This window comes from Solenopsis invicta, chromosome 13 (genome assembly GCF_016802725.1).
Source record: "Solenopsis invicta isolate M01_SB chromosome 13, UNIL_Sinv_3.0, whole genome shotgun sequence".
NCBI lineage: Eukaryota > Metazoa > Arthropoda > Insecta > Hymenoptera > Formicidae > Solenopsis > Solenopsis invicta.
The window spans coordinates 3,626,383-3,642,985 of record NC_052676.1 but is presented as its reverse complement, the minus strand read 5'-3'; the positions used below and the strand labels follow the sequence as shown (position 1 = coordinate 3,642,985).

The window sequence follows — 16,603 nt, the reverse complement described above, 5'->3', positions numbered from 1 at the left end:
CAAGTCATTCATGACAAATCGGACCTTAAATTTAAAATTAAAAATCGTTCGAACTCTGATCAATAGTTACACGATTAAGAAATCGCAAGTGACTTCTCGAATGTTTCTTTATACGAAAATATAGGAATAGAATCACGGTGGAACTCGTAGTGAGTGAACTATAATTATGATTTGCGCGGGAAACGTTGTGAAGGGAGGCGAGTACCGGCGCGATCAGCCGGGCAACATTCCAAGACGATCGTACGTCACGTATCTCGCGCGCCCGGAGACATTTCGTCGACAGTTTCTTCAACGTCTACCGCAGCATCCAACAAATTTTCGCGATAGCATTATTTTTTGCAAGACGTCTCAGTTTGCATATAAACGGCGAGATTTTTGCCAAATTTTGCTTTACGAATCGCCGTGTTTTAAACAAATCCTTACAAATATTTATAACAATATGTAGCAATTATAATCCTAATCGTATAACTCCGTAAATAAATTTTATAAAGCTTAACTTTGTGATATTATAATTGATAAATTGCATGTGAAACGTAAAATTATTTGGACAATTTTTTTCGAAAAAAGTCTCCGTTTTATATTTTCCACAGTGTATAAATTAACGTGAAATCTAGACGTTTGAGAACCGCTGGCGGTGCATCGGCGCGCTGATTGGCTCGCCGCGATAACGCGACACGTCCGAGTCGAATGACAGAGCTGAGCTCGCGGAAACAGCCAATGAGCGGCGTCGAGTTGTCGCGCGACGACGGACTTCAGTGCACTTCGGCATTTCGGTCGATGTCTTCAAGTAGTATTTACGGCACGCATACATCGGCGCGAACTGAGGTGGCACGTCGGTCATCGGTGGCCGCGTGGCCGCCCCGGACTACCGCCGATATGCGAAAGCACAAGAACAGCTCCGTCCGAGCTTGAGGATCAATGTGGATTAAATATGAATATCCTTCGCGCCCGACGTCAAGCGATGCATTAGCGACGAGACAGACGATAACGCCGCTCGCGCGAATGCGTTGGTTCCCAGTAGTACGTCATTCGCAGGAATCGACGTACTGCAACAATGAGAAATCCGCGAGCCATACAGACGAACGTATATTCTCGCGATCGTTTCAGTAATGAAAAGGTTATACTAAAAAAAAGGATTTTGTAAAGAATGCGCCGTGTACTAAACAGACAAATTAAACCCAAACAGCACAAGATATCGTATGAATGTTCTAAATATTGTACAAATATGCTAGAATATTTTAGGTATCGTACGAATGTTTGTATATATTTGTACAATATTCGTTCGATATCACGTGCTGTTGGGAAAAATAAATCTCCTTTTCTTCAATGTGACAAAATAAAAAAAGGAATTAGGTTATATTTCAGTATAGCTGAAATATATGCTTTATATAAGCGGTCCAATAACCGCTGTTCTGCTGATTTGTCACGCGCGTAATCGTAGGATTTTCAATTTTCGAATATATCGCGACGTTTAGAGAGATTCGCGTCACCCGAAATCCTTTCGAAGAGCGAACTCGGCCGGAGTCAAGTGTATAGTCCGATAACGAGGGCGCGAAGAAGCGGCGTGCCTCGAGGGCCGGAGGCACGACGCGCGGCGCGCTACGCTCCTGCGAAACGGTGCGGGCGCCGCGCATGCGCGAGTTCGAAATTGGCCAATCGGCGCGCACGGTCGACACCGTGGCGGTGGCATCGTGGGGGCTCTCGCTCGCGCCCTCGGTATCGCCGTGCCGGCGTTACCGCCTCCATTTTGTCGACGCGTACGGTCCCGGTTAGTCGACGCCGGTGCGGAACAGTATAATTCTCATTTGCTGCGAGTTCGCGCGCGGGAGGTCCAGTGGCTGTCCTTCGGCGGCGTTCGGTGCTCGTCACTTTAACGAAAGCTAGAGCACACCGGTGCCGGCTAGTTGCGCGCGCGCGCGTGTGTGCAAGGAAAGTACAAAGAGGATCCTCGGCAATCCTTTCCGGCGTATTTACTCGCGACGGTCTCAGCGTAGGTTTTCGCCGCACACGTTGTCGACAAAGGCGTAAAAACCGACTCTGCTTCATCCGAACGCCCGTAAACGGGAGTTGCACGGCAAGATGGCGGAGCTGCAGGGCACCCCGGTGGCACAGGACGCCCTGGCCGTGGCACAGCTCGAGCTTGAGGGGAATCCGAATGCTTTGGCGCTGCGCAGGCCGTTCGACCCGGTGGCGCATGATCTCGATGCGTCCTTCCGTCTGACGCGATTCGCCGATCTGAAAGGATGAGGGTGTAAAGTCCCTCAGGAGGTTCTCTGTAAGCTCCTCGAGGGACTTCAGACCGACGACGCGTCCGCACAGGACCACGAGCATGCCCACTTTATGCATATGGCCATTCCGCGCATCGGTAAGTGTGAAACGTGCTTACAAACGAACGACGAATCGCGCTCGCGAGCCAACGTCTTTCATAATCTTTGATCACCGTGTATATTTTCTCTCTCACTCGTTCGCTCTCTGTCTCCTTCGCCATCTTTCTCAGACCGAATATTTACGTGGAAAAATGGTCATGAGAAGAATTATTCTTCCTTCTCTCTCTCTTTCTCTGTGTTCCAAGAGCAAAGGCTGTAATTTTAACTTGACAGCGCTTCTGTCTCCGAAAATTTCGAGATCGCGAGATAGCGTCGACGTTAAAATTCTTGAAGCTCGTTGATTTATCACGGGGCCTGCGAGCGCCACAAGGCAGTCCTGCTGCAACATGGCGACCGTGTTGTCTCCCGCCCAATTTTTTGCCGGCATTAAATGCGCAGATGTTCTCAACCGCAACGTGCTTAATTTGGCGAGCAGATATGCATACACTTGCAACAAAATCTATTCTTTTGAAATTTTTACACATGAAGAAAATTACAGCTTTTACTCCATATTTTTTTTATTTTTTAAGTTATGTTTTTATATATTTTAAAAACTACATTTATGCAATATTATTCAGAAAAGTTCTTAAAATATTTAACAAAAAAATAAAGTTATTTTTTATTATAAAAATTTATTTTATTTTATTTTTTGTATACTTTTTATATTTTAATATTTCATTTCTTTTTATAGATATATTATTCACAGAACTTAATAAAAAATACATGCAGTTACATTTTTGTTTAAATTTAAACAAAAATGTAACTGCAATTAAACAATTGATAAAGTTACAAAATATTTGATTTGTGATTTATAAAAAAATGTGCTATTTTATTTTGCAATAATCTAATAAAGATTTGTAACATTATTTTAGGCATTGGAATGGATTCCTCCGTGACTCCGCTAAGACATGGTGGGCTTAGCCTGGTGCAGACTACAGATTTCTTTTATCCATTAGTCGATGATCCCTACATGATGGGTAAGAAAAAAGCTGAAGGAGGTGTGAGAGTCAAGCATTTGCAAGGTCAAATCAAATCTGTTTGATTCAGATAAGAATCAAATTTTTCCTGGATTTATATTACATACTAAATTACATGTAATAAAGTATTTTCAATGACGTTGCAAATCTATTTTAAACTAATTGAAAGAATTTTAGAAAATAATTACAAAAAAAATGCTGTATAAAAAATTTATAATAAATACTATAGTCAATAAGTAGAAGAGTGTTACATTTATAAATAAGTCTTGAATACACATCTTACAAATTACTATAATATAGAAGTGTAAATTTAGATTTATATGTTGTGTTTATTGTTATTTTGTCTTCATTGCTATGTGAGGTGTCTTTCAGGTAAAATCGCGTGCACCAATGTCCTTAGTGATTTGTATGCAATGGGTGTTACGGACTGTGACAACATGTTGATGCTGCTGAGTGTCAGCACTAAGATGACTGAGAAAGAGCGCGATGTTGTTGTACCACTGATTATGAGAGGGTTTAAGGATTCTGCTCTAGACGCGGGTACTACGGTAACGGGTGGCCAGACAGTCGTCAATCCCTGGTGCACCATCGGTGGAGTTGCTACTACCGTTTGTCAACCAAATGAGTATATTGTGTATGTAATTAATTGTGAGCTATGGTATCAGCATTGTTAGATTTAACACTAAGCTTCTTTATGACTGTTGTTGTTTTCAGGCCAGATAATGCTGTAGTTGGAGATGTATTAGTTCTGACAAAACCCCTTGGTACACAAGTTGCCGTCAATGCACATCAGTGGCTTGATCAACCTGACCGTTGGAACAGAATCAAACTTGTAGTAAGTGAAGAAGATGTACGAAAAGGTTATCAACGTGCAATGGACAGTATGGCTAGGCTGAACAGAACAGGTATTATATTATACAATGATATGAAGCATGCCACAGACAGGAAATTTCACATTTTTAATAACAATTCTCTGATCAATTTGGAGTTAAGTGTTCCTCGTTCAACAATCCTGAAAATAGGGATTGTTTATCTCAACTTTTCAATTTTACAAAACCTTTGGTTGAAATTTTGTCAAAATATACTTTTGTAAAAGTAATTTGTTTAAAAAATTTATTGGTTCTGGGTTACAATTTATCTCATCCTCATTTCTTTATTTTTAATTAATTTTTTTATAAAGCCTAGTATGCAATACGAGAGTAGGAATGGAATTTACGTAGTATGTAAAAAATTGATTAAACATGCATCTAAAATATTTTATCTAAAAGTGCCTTTTTCTATAATATATTTTTGTTAAAAAAATAATAGAATTAAAAATTTGTGTAGAGAATGTTTTATTGACGTTAATGCAATCTTTTGTTTCATTAAAATTAATTATGCAATTGTTCAATTTTTTAGCTGCTAGATTGATGCATAAATATAACGCACACGGAGCTACGGACGTCACCGGTTTCGGCCTTTTGGGACACGCTCAAAATCTCGCGAAACATCAAAAGAATGAAGTTTCCTTTGTTATCCATAATCTCCCTGTTATCTCCAAAATGGCTGCGGTAGCCAAGGCATGCGGGAACATGTTCCAGTTATTGCAAGGCCATTCAGCCGAGACTAGTGGCGGGTTACTCATTTGCCTTCCTCGAGAACAGGTTAATAAGTTGTATCAAATCTTATTACAATGCTAAATTTGTAAAAATCATCAATCATCAATACTGTTAAGAGAAAAATATTATCACATAAGATCTGTGAAGTTTAATACTGAGAGTATTCATCTGGCAAGCAAAAGATTCTATTTCAGCTCTATATTTTTCCCACTCATATGCTTACAGACTGATAGATTGGTTTTCCTGTCAATACAGTAGAATATCTTGTATTTGTGAGATGTTCTAAAGAATGGCAGGTAGATAAATAAAGGAAGGATATTTTTCTACTATTTATTGTTAATATATTTAGTTTGTATAACCTTCCTACAAATGTAGTTATATTAACTTGAGTTATGTTGAAATTTAAAAAAGTGTTGTTTATGGATCTAATGATTAGGCCGTGGTTAGGTGTAATTTTAAGCTATAAAGTTGATTCTTACATTGTAAATTGTGTCTTGCAGGCTGCAGCGTATTGTAAAGACATCGAAAAACAAGAAGGTTATCAAGCGTGGATTATTGGCATTGTTGAAAAAGGCCTTCGTACGGCTAGAATAATCGATAAGCCGCGAGTAATTGAAGTTCCAGCTAAGGAAAAGGACGGTGAGCTTTGGTAAAGAGAAAAGGACCCAGGAATATCCCACATTTTCCTCCTTAATTATACAATATACGTTCTTCATATATTTCAAAAATAGCACACCTACACATTTGACAGCGCTTTTACGTGCACCGCTGATGAGAAAAGAGTTATTTAGTACCTATATCTGCATCCTCCCTCGTGGAAAAAGATCACAATTTAAATGGTATTAAGATATCGATTATTAAATCACAAAATTTAAAAGCAAAGTTGCTGTGTGGATCTATCTACTATAATAAAAGACGGTTTTTGTGATTTAGTAATAATCAAACTTGTTAATAATACCACATAATGTTTATTCGACGTATTTTTATCTGTATCTTATAGAGAGAATCTATTCCATTTTTTTTGTTTTCTTTTCTTATTGATAGTATATAAAGCTAATTGTGCAGATTTAAAGAAATTTATACTTTTCTTGTACCAAGTGAAGGTAAAAAAATGATAAATTTCATATTTTTAAGATTAAGGTAGCACTAAGTTTTCAGACTAAAATAGCTTCAAAGCCCAACTGCAACCCAGATAAACATTCAAATAGCAATGAATATATTATATACATAGATATATATATCGGGTGGCGAATTTGGGTGCTCGATGTTAATGGTGTTTTTAGAGATACTGATCGACGATTGCAGAGATTTAGGAGATATATTTTACAAGATGCAAAATACAAATTGACTGGGTAGTATACATTATTTTATGTAGTAAACAAGTAACTATATAAAACAAAATTACTTTTGCAGAGAAAGATATTGTTAAATAAGTAGTGTATACACTGAATGTAATAGCAACTTACAATCCTCGCATTTCGATGGGACATGATCTAAAAGTCTTAAGTAGAGCACCATACGCATACAGAGACATGAAGTCCAAAAAAAAATAATGGCCTTTTAATTATCTTCTATTCATACACTTTGAATAAAATTCAAAGAAAGAAATCAAGCACAGGGCCCTAACGTTGTATTACTTTTTCATATGAATAAAGTGCTACTTTGTCAATAAAATTAATCCAATGTCTTTTATTACATTCCAGTGAATAACTTTTTAAAGAGTTTATAAAAATTCTACAGACATGATGTAATTATAGGAAGATTAAATATTGCTAAATTAACTCTTGAGTGCTGCTCATTTTTTAACATCAATGCTACTCTGGATAAAAATTCTGCAAAATTAAGAATTTTTATAGTTTCCAAAGTATCAAAATAATTGGCAACCAAATACTTTTTAACGTAAACAAAATTAAATATTGTTTTTAAGCTATTAAAATTTTAATACAGAAACTGTAATAAACTTGACTTGGCACTTGGATGAAATTTCACTCATACACTGTAACACTCCAGAGTTAATTTATTATGTTAATGAACCAGATAAGGAATACATGTGGCTCATAATTATCTTTAGAACGAGCAGAAAAGGAATGTCAATGTATTTTTAAATATTTTGTTACCAATGCGTGTTATTATTGGAGAGTTCTATTTATAAATAAATTTTTAAAACATTTAAATTTAGTTTACGTATATTTAATGTTTTGATAAATTATATGAAAGAAAAAAAAGAGTTGCATTAATATATCTTTAACGATTTATAAAATTTATATAAAAGTTCAATGTAGAATTCTGAGAAAAATTATCAGGGTCTGGTATATACAACGTTCCGAACACTTGGCGCGAACGCGCGTGCGTCGTACGCTTTAAGGAGAATAAAAAAAAGTAATCATAACCTGTTCATTGGCGACATGGTATCGATACCTGGGGACGCTTTATCGCCACCTTGCAAAATGAGAGCTTATCGAGTTATCTTTCCCATTCGTACGGCTGACTAATCCAATCGTGCCGATACGCACGACGGGCCCGGGCGTACGGAATTTGCCGCTTGTCTTCCGTAAATCCCTCCGTCGCGTCGGGATTGTGTAATCCTTCTCGCGCCAAGTGGTTCTCTCGTTTCGAGTTTGCAGCAAAACCGGAATCGTCCACGATACCGTGAAGCGATTTTTGGAGCAAAATGGATCGCGCTACCTGTTAGAGTAGCGCAATCTTATCATTGATATGACTCGTTCGGCCTCGAGAAAGATTTGGGATCGTCATTCGTGTTTGTTTTAGGTAAACTATGAATTGTTATTGATTTTTTTCAATGTTCGCTCCCATTACCCCGGTGGAAAAAAAATTTTACACAAATTTAAGAAATGCTATAAAAATTGCATGAAAATACCAGAATTGGAATATTTCTAAATTTTTGTATTTTTGTAGTGCGTCGTTTCTGTGATTTCTACGAATTTCTCGGTGAAACTACGCCAAATTACAACGAATTACAACATTCTAAGCAGTGTACCCTGAAGAAAAAATTTTCTATGAATAAATACAAAGTTTTAATAAAAATTTGAAGAAATTATTTTCTTTGTCATAGAAATATTTGTTTTTTGTAGAAATATTTATTCAATTATTAAAATTAACAAAAGTGTTACAAATCAGGGCAATGTTAAATTAACTTTGATGCCAGAGTAAATAATGATGATATCCTTATAATTACTTACGATTCTCTTTCACTAATCGCACTTTTTCTCTTCTAGACGGCGAGTTCTGTGTCAATATTTATTTAAGCAACATATATCATAGAAATGTGAAGTGAACCTGCTAGCTGGGAAAATGCCAAGACAGGAATATTCTGTAAACCCTGTGGCAAACACACTTTGCCACAGGAAATCCACACGCTGTATGAAGATCCCATTGAAGTCGACCGAGCAAATATATCTAATATTCTTCATACCAACACTGATCAGCTGTTCCATATATATTATTCACTTTGCTGCTGACTTAGTGGTAGCTATTCAACACTTCAAGGAGGAAAATCCATTATGGGGAATGTCCACCCTCGCAATTATTTATGCACCAGCACTTATGTACTTTATACTGACAGTCTCGAGGCCTGACTGGTGGATGACGGAAGATGATAAGGTGACAAAAGGCGTTCTCGGCTGGTTTGCCCTACAAGTGTGTCAGTTCATAGGATTCGTATTTTTCGTATTATATAGGTACTATTTTGTTCTCCATTACTGCCCTGCTTCAATTAAAAGACTATCTACTTTACTGATTGTATTCTTATCATAACTTTATATAAAATTAAGATAAGAAAGTTATATAAAGTTATGATTTATATCAATTTTATATAAAGTTTGAACAGAATGATAAACAACTATGTGTATAAATGGATACATCTTTATAGATACGCGGGACTCATCGTGCTGTCTGTGGATGCTATAAATTTATCTGGAGATGAGAGAGTTAAGACATTGAATGTCGCTGCGGCACCTGCGGCCATCGAATTGTACTTTTTCCTGCAGGCATGGTTTCAAGCCGCTCCACAGGCGGTTTTTCAAACTCATCTGCTCTTCAGACAGACCTCTGTCCCCCGTAGTTATCAATCAAGTAATATAATCTTTTTTTTTTATAAATGTAAATATATATAAATGTCACGTATATTCTTTCTAATTTTAGAAGATTTACGTATGATATATCTTTATAATTCGTATATACAATATCATAAATGTATTTTGTTTGCAGTGACTGTACAGGTGCTCTGCATCATCATGTCCATTATAGTAATAGCCATCAAGACAGCTTCTTTTCAAAGATTTGAGAGCCAGCGTGTAAACGGCAGGAAACTACCCTGGGCAATGTGGCTGAAAAAATACTGTGTTGAGGTATTTATGATCCAGCTTAGCAATAAAAATAAAAATATTTCACATCAATTTCAAAATTATAATTGCATGCATTATATTATTCAGATATATTTAACAAATATAACCAATGTTGACTCAATTCAACCAGGAATTTAATAATATCAAGGAAAAAGCGCCGTTACAAGATTCATCTTTACCTGCAAAAGAGCAAGAAGACGCAATGAACGCGCCATCTGAGTCAACGCCGTTAGAGGAAAACCCGGCGGTTGCCGAAAACGAGCAGGAGCAGCAGATTCAATCGCACACGGCTTTGTTGAACCGTCAGGTTTCCGTGACTCCACCGTTACCACCGAAAAACGCACAAGTAACGCCGCCACCGATGCCACTTCGCGGTATAACGACGGTTCCATCGCTTCCGGTGCCGGATGCGCCGGCACCACCGCGTCCAGACTCCGTTTACACGGAGGAAGAGGCGGCAAGAACGGCGACGACCCCCGAGTCGAATCAAAGACTGATAGGCGGCAGCACACAGAGTCTGAAAGTTCCTAAACGAAAGTATTCCGAGAAGGGCCTCGAAGAGGACGATCCGATAGGAAGGCTCTTGTCCTTCATCTGGTGGTTCTTCTTCATCCTGGCCCGCGTGTTCACCATCGCCGTAGCCTACGAGTTCTATCCTACCACCGTGCTGACCATGATGGGCGTGCACTACGCCGTTATGTTGGCCTATCTGTTTTACTACTCCAAGTATTACGACGTGATTACAATCATTGTCAACCTCTGGCTCGGTCTGGTCTACATATTCAGCCTGATCGAGTATCGGATCAAGTTTAAGTATGCCGACTGGTGGACATTGCCGTACTATATATTCGTGATTGCGCAGAACGTGGCGTTGACCCTCACGTGGTACGTGCACGCCGACTGGACTGGGTTCTGGTACACCTACATATTTGGCGGGATCCTCGGCAGCTTGGCGCTTTGCATCCTCTCGTCCGGGGTGTACCACGCAATGTTCCGGCCAAAGAAACGCAGAGTATACAGCAGTTGACGATCGTTGGAGGAGGCACTGCCTTTCAGATAAGTCTTCTTCTGAAAATCGTACTTCCGCTTTAACTTTTTCGTATAGCGTGTAAATAAATTGTAGATATATTCGAGAGATTGATCGAACTTTACGAAAAAAACAAGATGTCTGAGCATTGGCGGCTTTCTATACTTTATTTACACTTTATAGACGTTTTGCAATTTTTGATAAAGCTTTAGACTTCTAGGTGTTCAAACGTTTCGAGAATGTTTTACACAAAAGTATATCGTTTATTAAACTTATATTTATAAGCTATTGCTGTATTGTTACATTTGACTGTCTTACACTAATCATAAAATATATAGAATGATTGGTACAGAAAAAGACTTTTTAGATTTTTATGATAATTGTTAGATTGGTGCAAAAAAACTTTCCATGCCAAATAAATCTTGGATATAACATTGCACAATTAATTTATCAATTAAAATAATTATAATACACTTTTTCATGTCAAAATTCTTTGATGCTTTTTCTAAAAAATTTTTGATTTTATTTAAAAGATATCTAAAAAAAAAAAAAAAATTCTTGTACCAATCTAATACTTTAGGCAGCATTTTACTATTTGAGAATATATTTTATATAAGATTGAAAAGTAACGCATTACACAATCACTTATAATGCGTTGCTTCTCAACCTGTATAAAATACATTGTCAAATATATGTCGTTACCGTTACAGTTACTGTTTTTAATAACAAATTTGGAATGGCGTTACTTTCGTCTTCACTATTTGACAATGTATTTTATACAAGGTTGAAAAGTAACGCATTACACTCATAATGCGTTACTTCTCAACCTTGTATAAAATACATTGTCAAATATATACTGTTACCATTACAGTTACTATTTTGAATAACAAATTTGGAATGGCGTTACTTTCGTCTTTTCGAAACTGTAACGATAACATAATTACATTTTTTCGGTAACGGTAACAAATTTAACAGTTACTTTTTTATATTTTTAACTTATTTTGTAACATAATTTTCGTTGTGTGCGTGTGTATTCAATCTTCAGTCTTGACTAATATTCACAGTCTGTTGTTATACTTAAGATTATAGCTTTGTTTTTTATAGCTGAACTTTTATTACTCTGTACTTAAAAATGAAAATTAGTGAAAGAGAGAAGGATGAAAGAGAAAATTCTAGTGCAGTTCAGTAAAGCAATAAAAAATAAATTTTATCTTAAGAATGTATAATCTATACAATCTCTGCAAAAAGTGGAATTGAAAATGTGTCAATATTTATACTTTTTTTCGTATAAAATCGTTATATACATATGAAACTATTCAATAATGTCGATATTTATATTTACATAGTTTTATAGTTTATTTCCTTTATTTGCTGTAATTTTTTATTTTTATAATATTCTCGATCGAAAATTTTGAACGTGATTCGGTATCTCCGAATACGCGATACTATCACGACTAGCTTTTTCCTATCTGAAAATATTTAAAAAAAATCTGAAAATACAAATATTAACATTGTTGACACGTCCGTCTTTTACATGCTTGACATTCAGTAAGATAATCATGATTCCAGGACATCAAATTCCTCCTTTTTTTTAAGAGGAGCCAGACAAGCTGATTTGCCTGTTTTTATGATAGATGTTACTCTGTTGCGGACGCTGTGAACTCAGTGTACAGTCTAAAGATTAATAACTATATTTTTTAGTTTGATTAGATTTCTTTGTTTTCCTTAAAAAAAAAAAAGAAAAAAAAATTATTTGCAAAAATGAGCAAAAACATTAAAAAAGTAAAATGTGTAATCTTGTATGATCTTGTTCTAACATTCTACAAAGAGTAATGGAAAAAGTAACATATCGTTATTTTTTAAGTAACAATGCCAATAAGCTACTTTTTAGAATTAGTTACCATTACTAATGACGATAATTACTTTTAAAAAGCAACTTTCCCAACCACGATTCCATATTATGCGTAAATATTTACAATATCGTACATTTATGTATAAGAAACCACAAGTTTCAATATACGCTTATATGTATCTCTTTGAGATCACTAGATATCTCCTCATCTTTGTCCAAAAATCTAAATAAAATGATCTCGAGACGATCATGTAGAAGATAACAAGATATATCACAAAAATATGAACGTTTGTCTTTCAATAAGGCTAGAATGCTAGTATTATTCACGAAAATCGTTACCCGTTCATGCATACTAGCGCGTAATAACGCTGATGTTATATAACGAATTAGATAACTTTATTAATCATATCACGTCGCTTTTCGCCAAATCGGACGAAAGATCGTTCTTTCGCGATTCACTGAAAGATATACAGCATTGTCTCACAGGCCGTTTGTACATCCCTCTCACACGTGGATACTTGAATCTCTGTGAAGATTACCAAGCTGAGCCTCAAATAAAATGTCGTTCAATAATTTCTCAGCTATTATTCTTTGGTCCAGTCTCATATTCCTGAGCTTGGCGGCAACGTTGCGGCCGATTGCGTCGAACTCATCTTCCATCATGAACGAATTGCTGTGCGATATTCTCAGGGATGGATCGGAGGATTCCGACTCCTCGGTTCCTCGAATTAGCGGCGTGTCATTCCAATCCGCGGGCTGTTCGTAAGACTCTTCGTTTGTGACGGCACATTCCTCCTACATGCAAATATATATCAATTTAATTATGTTAGAAAGGAAACTTTTCATATAAATTCGTGGATAACAAAAAGGCTAATGAAAAAAAAAACCTAAACGCAATTAATTTAAACGATTAATGCCCAGTTTTCTCAATATAGATTCACTTTAATCTCAACTTATTCTTTATCTTTTTCTAGTTCTAAGAATTAAAAAAAGATAGGTTAAATCGAAATTAAAGTTAATCTACATTGGTACAAATGGATATAAGAAATGTAAATATTTTATTATACATATTTAGAATAAATTTTAAACAATTTTTATCTAATAAATATATTTAAATAACTTGACAAATATAATTCTATCTAAAACTATTTTAATTGTTAACTAATCTTCTCTTTTCATATTTTAATTTTTTCTTCTAGGGCAGCAAAAAATTGAATTACAAATGGAAATTAAGAATTGTGCTTACCATTTTACAGCGCTTCTTAGCATTATTTGATACTACGCGTTTTTCCCGCACAATTTCGAGGGATTTATCAGGAGACCCTGACAGTGAGTTGAAGTATATCGCAGGTTTCCTCTGACTAGACTTGCACCTTATTTTGCTCATCAAGGTGGGATGTAATCGCTACAAAAGTAACAAAAAGAGAGTAATCGAAATTCCTTTAGAGATCATAATCTACAATAATAAAAGAAGATCTATTGAAAGTTGGACACAGTCACTGGCGTATAATTAATTATATAATAATTACATAAAGCAATTCTAAATTTAGAGTGAATTTTAGATGATTTATTGTTAAAAATCAAGGTGAAAAGGTGCCTTTCATATCAAAATAAATCCTTACATTTTTCCTTTAAAATATCCTTAAAGGAAGTTGAGAAAATTAGATTTTTACTTTTTTTACTTAAAATATTTATTTAATGACAAAAATAAAAGAAACAAAAAATTAATAAAGGAAATCAAAGCCTAAGACATATAACAGTTCATATTTAGTTCAAAGTTAGTTATAATTTAGTTCAAAGTCAGTTTAGATTAATTCTGTGATGATTAAATATCTCAATTCATTTTGTTATCTATATACTATTTTAATCTTGTTTTAAGTTATCTTTTTTATTAGGTTTATATAAAAGGTGTCACAATTTTTACAATTAATTTTATATACTACATTATTATTAGTTGTTAGAGTCCTTTGTTCTTTAGAAACTTTTTATTTCTAATCAAGCTTTCTAACACATCTTTTCAAACAATCATATTCTGGCTCATATTCTGATAAAACACTGAATGAGGATCGCCACTTTTTTCCCTGGTACAGGATTAAAAAAAATATTAATGAATATCTTTATTAGAAATGTCTGAAATCCACTAAATTTCATATCTTTAACTTGATTTGAGGAAGTCCAAAATTTGAGAAAAAAAATAAAAATCTAATTTTCTTTTGGAGGAATGAATTTATATATGTGAAACATCCTCGTTAATTTTTTTACAAAAACAATACCCCAAATTTTTCGCATATATTTGGAATCACCCTGTATAATAAATTATACAATTGTAAATATAAAAAGAATAATAAAACGAGTTATCAAAAAGAGTAATAAAACAATATTAAATGCAAAAACAGATGATAACTGGCGCTCAGGCTGTCTGACTGACCCTTCTTTCAACTTTGTGGTTTCATATCAAGAAGCCTTCTTTTCATTCTACTGATCTACACTAATCAATTCCATCAGCTTTTAACAATTTACCTTTACATGACTAAGAAAATTTCCTGTAGATTTCAGATTGCCATTCAACTGTTTCTTACACTGCTGACAACGCACTGTGACATTGGTGTCTTCCACCCTAGTTACAGCAAAGTATTCTCCATCCAATAAAGCAGGCAATCTAACCGGAATCATCTTCTGTTCGGCATTCGACTCTATATGCGTCACCTGGTGAGTCTGCTCCACCTGCTGCTGCTCCTGCTGCTGTTGCAGCATTAACTGTTCGTGACTCTCTCGACCTTGCACTCGCATCTCCTGCGTGTGTGCTTGACTGTTCACAGACTGAACGATGTCGCACTGATGATTCGCCGCGACTATAGATTCATCGTACGTCTCGAACGTTTCCATCTTGCTCTCGTAATCCTGTGTGAAGGTATCCATAACAGCGGAGTGTATGCAGGCCTCGCTGGTGGATATGACAGCAATCGAACGTCGCGGTGACACTACCTATCGTCGGAATCTTATTGAATTTTAGATAAGCTGAGCCAGATAAGAGCTGTCGCCCGGGGCAAATCTAGATCAGATAATAGATGAGAAGCATGTGTGAGTTAGAGATTAAATGTATCGTGCGTACCAACTTACATCCGATCAAGGTTGCGGCGCCCGGGGTTACGTCCGCGCGTCGCTAGGGCCAGGGCGGCCGGGTGAGAAACGCTGGACGTTCCATACGCGCTGTTCCCCTCCGTAAACACGTAAACGAATAACAATAGTTGCCTCCGACAATTCTTCTATTGTCCGAGTGTGGTGGCGGCACTGAAGTAAACAAGACATCTTTAGAGCTCGGTCTCGTTATTACGCATTAATATTTCTCGTAACTTAATACATATAATTATGAATAATCATACCATATTTTTTTCAACGCTTCAGTAATAAACTTGTGGATGTTGTTCAGCGTTCCAGGTCGATGCGCATAACCCATGAAGTGTGCATGATTATGGGTGATTAACGCTCGATGTCCTAAAACGCGAGAATCGCGCTTGTATCAATTGTATCGAGAGCTCGCCCTTAACTTACCTAAAATACGCGATTAAATAGATCGCAAACGGAGACAGCGGAGAATCAGAAAATCGTCGTATCGCTTATAACCTAAACCTAAATTCGCCACTACCAATAAACCAACGTATGTACTTGATTTGCTTAATTGGCAACACTGACTACTGAGGTGGATTCTGGTGGATTAGGTGGAATTGAAGTTTGAAGCAGTTCGAAGTTAAACCCGAGTTGGGTATGGATTATGTAAGGTTTAAACTGGCCCTAAGTGTAGAAAAAGGTGTACCAGTCCTGTGGATGCGCAGTAGCAGCTATTCAGAAAGTAACCAGAAATGCAAACGTATATCTGTTCGACTAATGTTCTTCTCAAAATAGCGTACCATTCATTCGAACTTCCACGCGCTGCCATAAACGCAACAACAATAAAATCCTCGCGCGTAGACAACTCATAGGTTGCTGGCTCTGATAGAGAGTATGCCACGTGTATTTTATAGCGTTTTTCATTGGGAAAACTAGTGCGCACTGAATGTGCACTTGCTGCAGGTAATTGGGCGTTTCCGTTGGCATCATCATTGCGCGAACCGAAACGTCCAATTGCCAGCGGCGAGTGCACACTCAGTGCGCACTAGTTTTCCCAATGAAAAACGCTATTAGAAAACTCGGAACGCAGCTAACTTCAGATGGATACGCATTATTGTTCTCGCGTATACGTACGCTGTTGTTGGGGCACCTTGCTTGCGATACTCGGTGCCGCGCACGCGTGAAAAATTCCTCCGTTGGCCCCACTGGCGATTGACGACTCTTCGGTCGCGTCGTCGTCGGCGGCATGCGATCGGTTTGCGTACCTGAATGTAGCGTGCACAGTAACAAGCAAGTGGTGGCCCTAGTGTT

At 36.7% G+C, this 16,603-nt stretch overlaps 3 protein-coding genes and 1 long non-coding RNA gene across 5 annotated transcripts; 3 read left to right on the top strand and 1 right to left on the bottom strand.

Annotated features, from left to right (window-relative positions):
* Window positions 1-1,743: 1,743 nt before the first annotated feature.
* On the top strand, window positions 1,744-6,619 carry LOC105207518 (inactive selenide, water dikinase-like protein). Its single transcript, XM_011177039.3, has 6 exons — window positions 1,744-2,365; window positions 3,239-3,343; window positions 3,716-3,977; window positions 4,058-4,248; window positions 4,742-4,986; window positions 5,442-6,619. The coding sequence occupies exons 1-6, from the start codon at window positions 2,080-2,082 to the stop codon at window positions 5,592-5,594; spliced, it is 1,242 nt and encodes a 413-aa protein (XP_011175341.2). The 5' UTR covers window positions 1,744-2,079; the 3' UTR covers window positions 5,595-6,619.
* Window positions 6,620-7,225: 606 nt separating this feature from the next.
* Window positions 7,226-12,758, top strand: LOC105207517. Of its 2 annotated transcripts, none has more exons than XM_026137004.2 (5): window positions 7,226-7,710; window positions 8,178-8,639; window positions 8,831-9,033; window positions 9,169-9,308; window positions 9,454-12,758. In XM_026137004.2, the coding sequence occupies exons 2-5, from the start codon at window positions 8,254-8,256 to the stop codon at window positions 10,330-10,332; spliced, it is 1,608 nt and encodes a 535-aa protein (XP_025992789.1). In that variant the 5' UTR covers window positions 7,226-7,710; window positions 8,178-8,253; the 3' UTR covers window positions 10,333-12,758. The 2 variants fall into 2 exon arrangements, with proteins under 2 accessions (XP_025992789.1, XP_011175340.1); XM_011177038.3 differs by having other exon boundaries at window positions 7,235-7,710; window positions 9,436-12,758.
* LOC105207515 lies at window positions 10,590-15,138 on the bottom strand. Its single transcript, XM_039456398.1, has 3 exons — window positions 14,705-15,138; window positions 13,431-13,589; window positions 10,590-12,979 (listed from the first exon to the last, which is right to left on the bottom strand). The coding sequence occupies exons 1-3, from the start codon at window positions 15,101-15,103 to the stop codon at window positions 12,689-12,691; spliced, it is 849 nt and encodes a 282-aa protein (XP_039312332.1). The 5' UTR covers window positions 15,104-15,138; the 3' UTR covers window positions 10,590-12,688.
* On the top strand, window positions 12,979-15,561 carry LOC120359314. The gene is made up of 3 exons (XR_005576121.1): window positions 12,979-13,233; window positions 13,384-14,893; window positions 15,004-15,561. It is a non-coding gene; the product is annotated as an uncharacterized LOC120359314 (long non-coding RNA).
* The last annotated feature ends 1,042 nt before the right edge of the window (window positions 15,562-16,603 follow it).

What these genes read in the sequence shown, in the direction of transcription:
- LOC105207517 (XM_011177038.3), top strand. Translation starts at nt 8,254, where the DNA reads ATGCCAAGACAGGAATATTCTGTAAACCCTGTGGCAAACACACTTTGC. An exon ending in GTATTTTTCGTATTATATAG is followed by an intron (nt 8,640 to 8,830) that starts GTACTATTTTGT and finishes ACATCTTTATAG; the next exon opens with ATACGCGGGACTCATCGTGC. An exon ending in CCCCCGTAGTTATCAATCAA is followed by an intron (nt 9,034 to 9,168) that starts GTAATATAATCT and finishes TTTTGTTTGCAG; the next exon opens with TGACTGTACAGGTGCTCTGC.
- LOC105207515 (XM_039456398.1), bottom strand. Translation starts at nt 15,103, where the DNA reads ATGGATACCTTCACACAGGATTACGAGAGCAAGATGGAAACGTTCGAG. An exon ending in ATTTTCTTAGTCATGTAAAG is followed by an intron (nt 13,590 to 14,704) that starts GTAAATTGTTAA and finishes TTACTTTTGTAG; the next exon opens with CGATTACATCCCACCTTGAT. An exon ending in CTAAGAAGCGCTGTAAAATG is followed by an intron (nt 12,980 to 13,430) that starts GTAAGCACAATT and finishes ATTTGCATGTAG; the next exon opens with GAGGAATGTGCCGTCACAAA.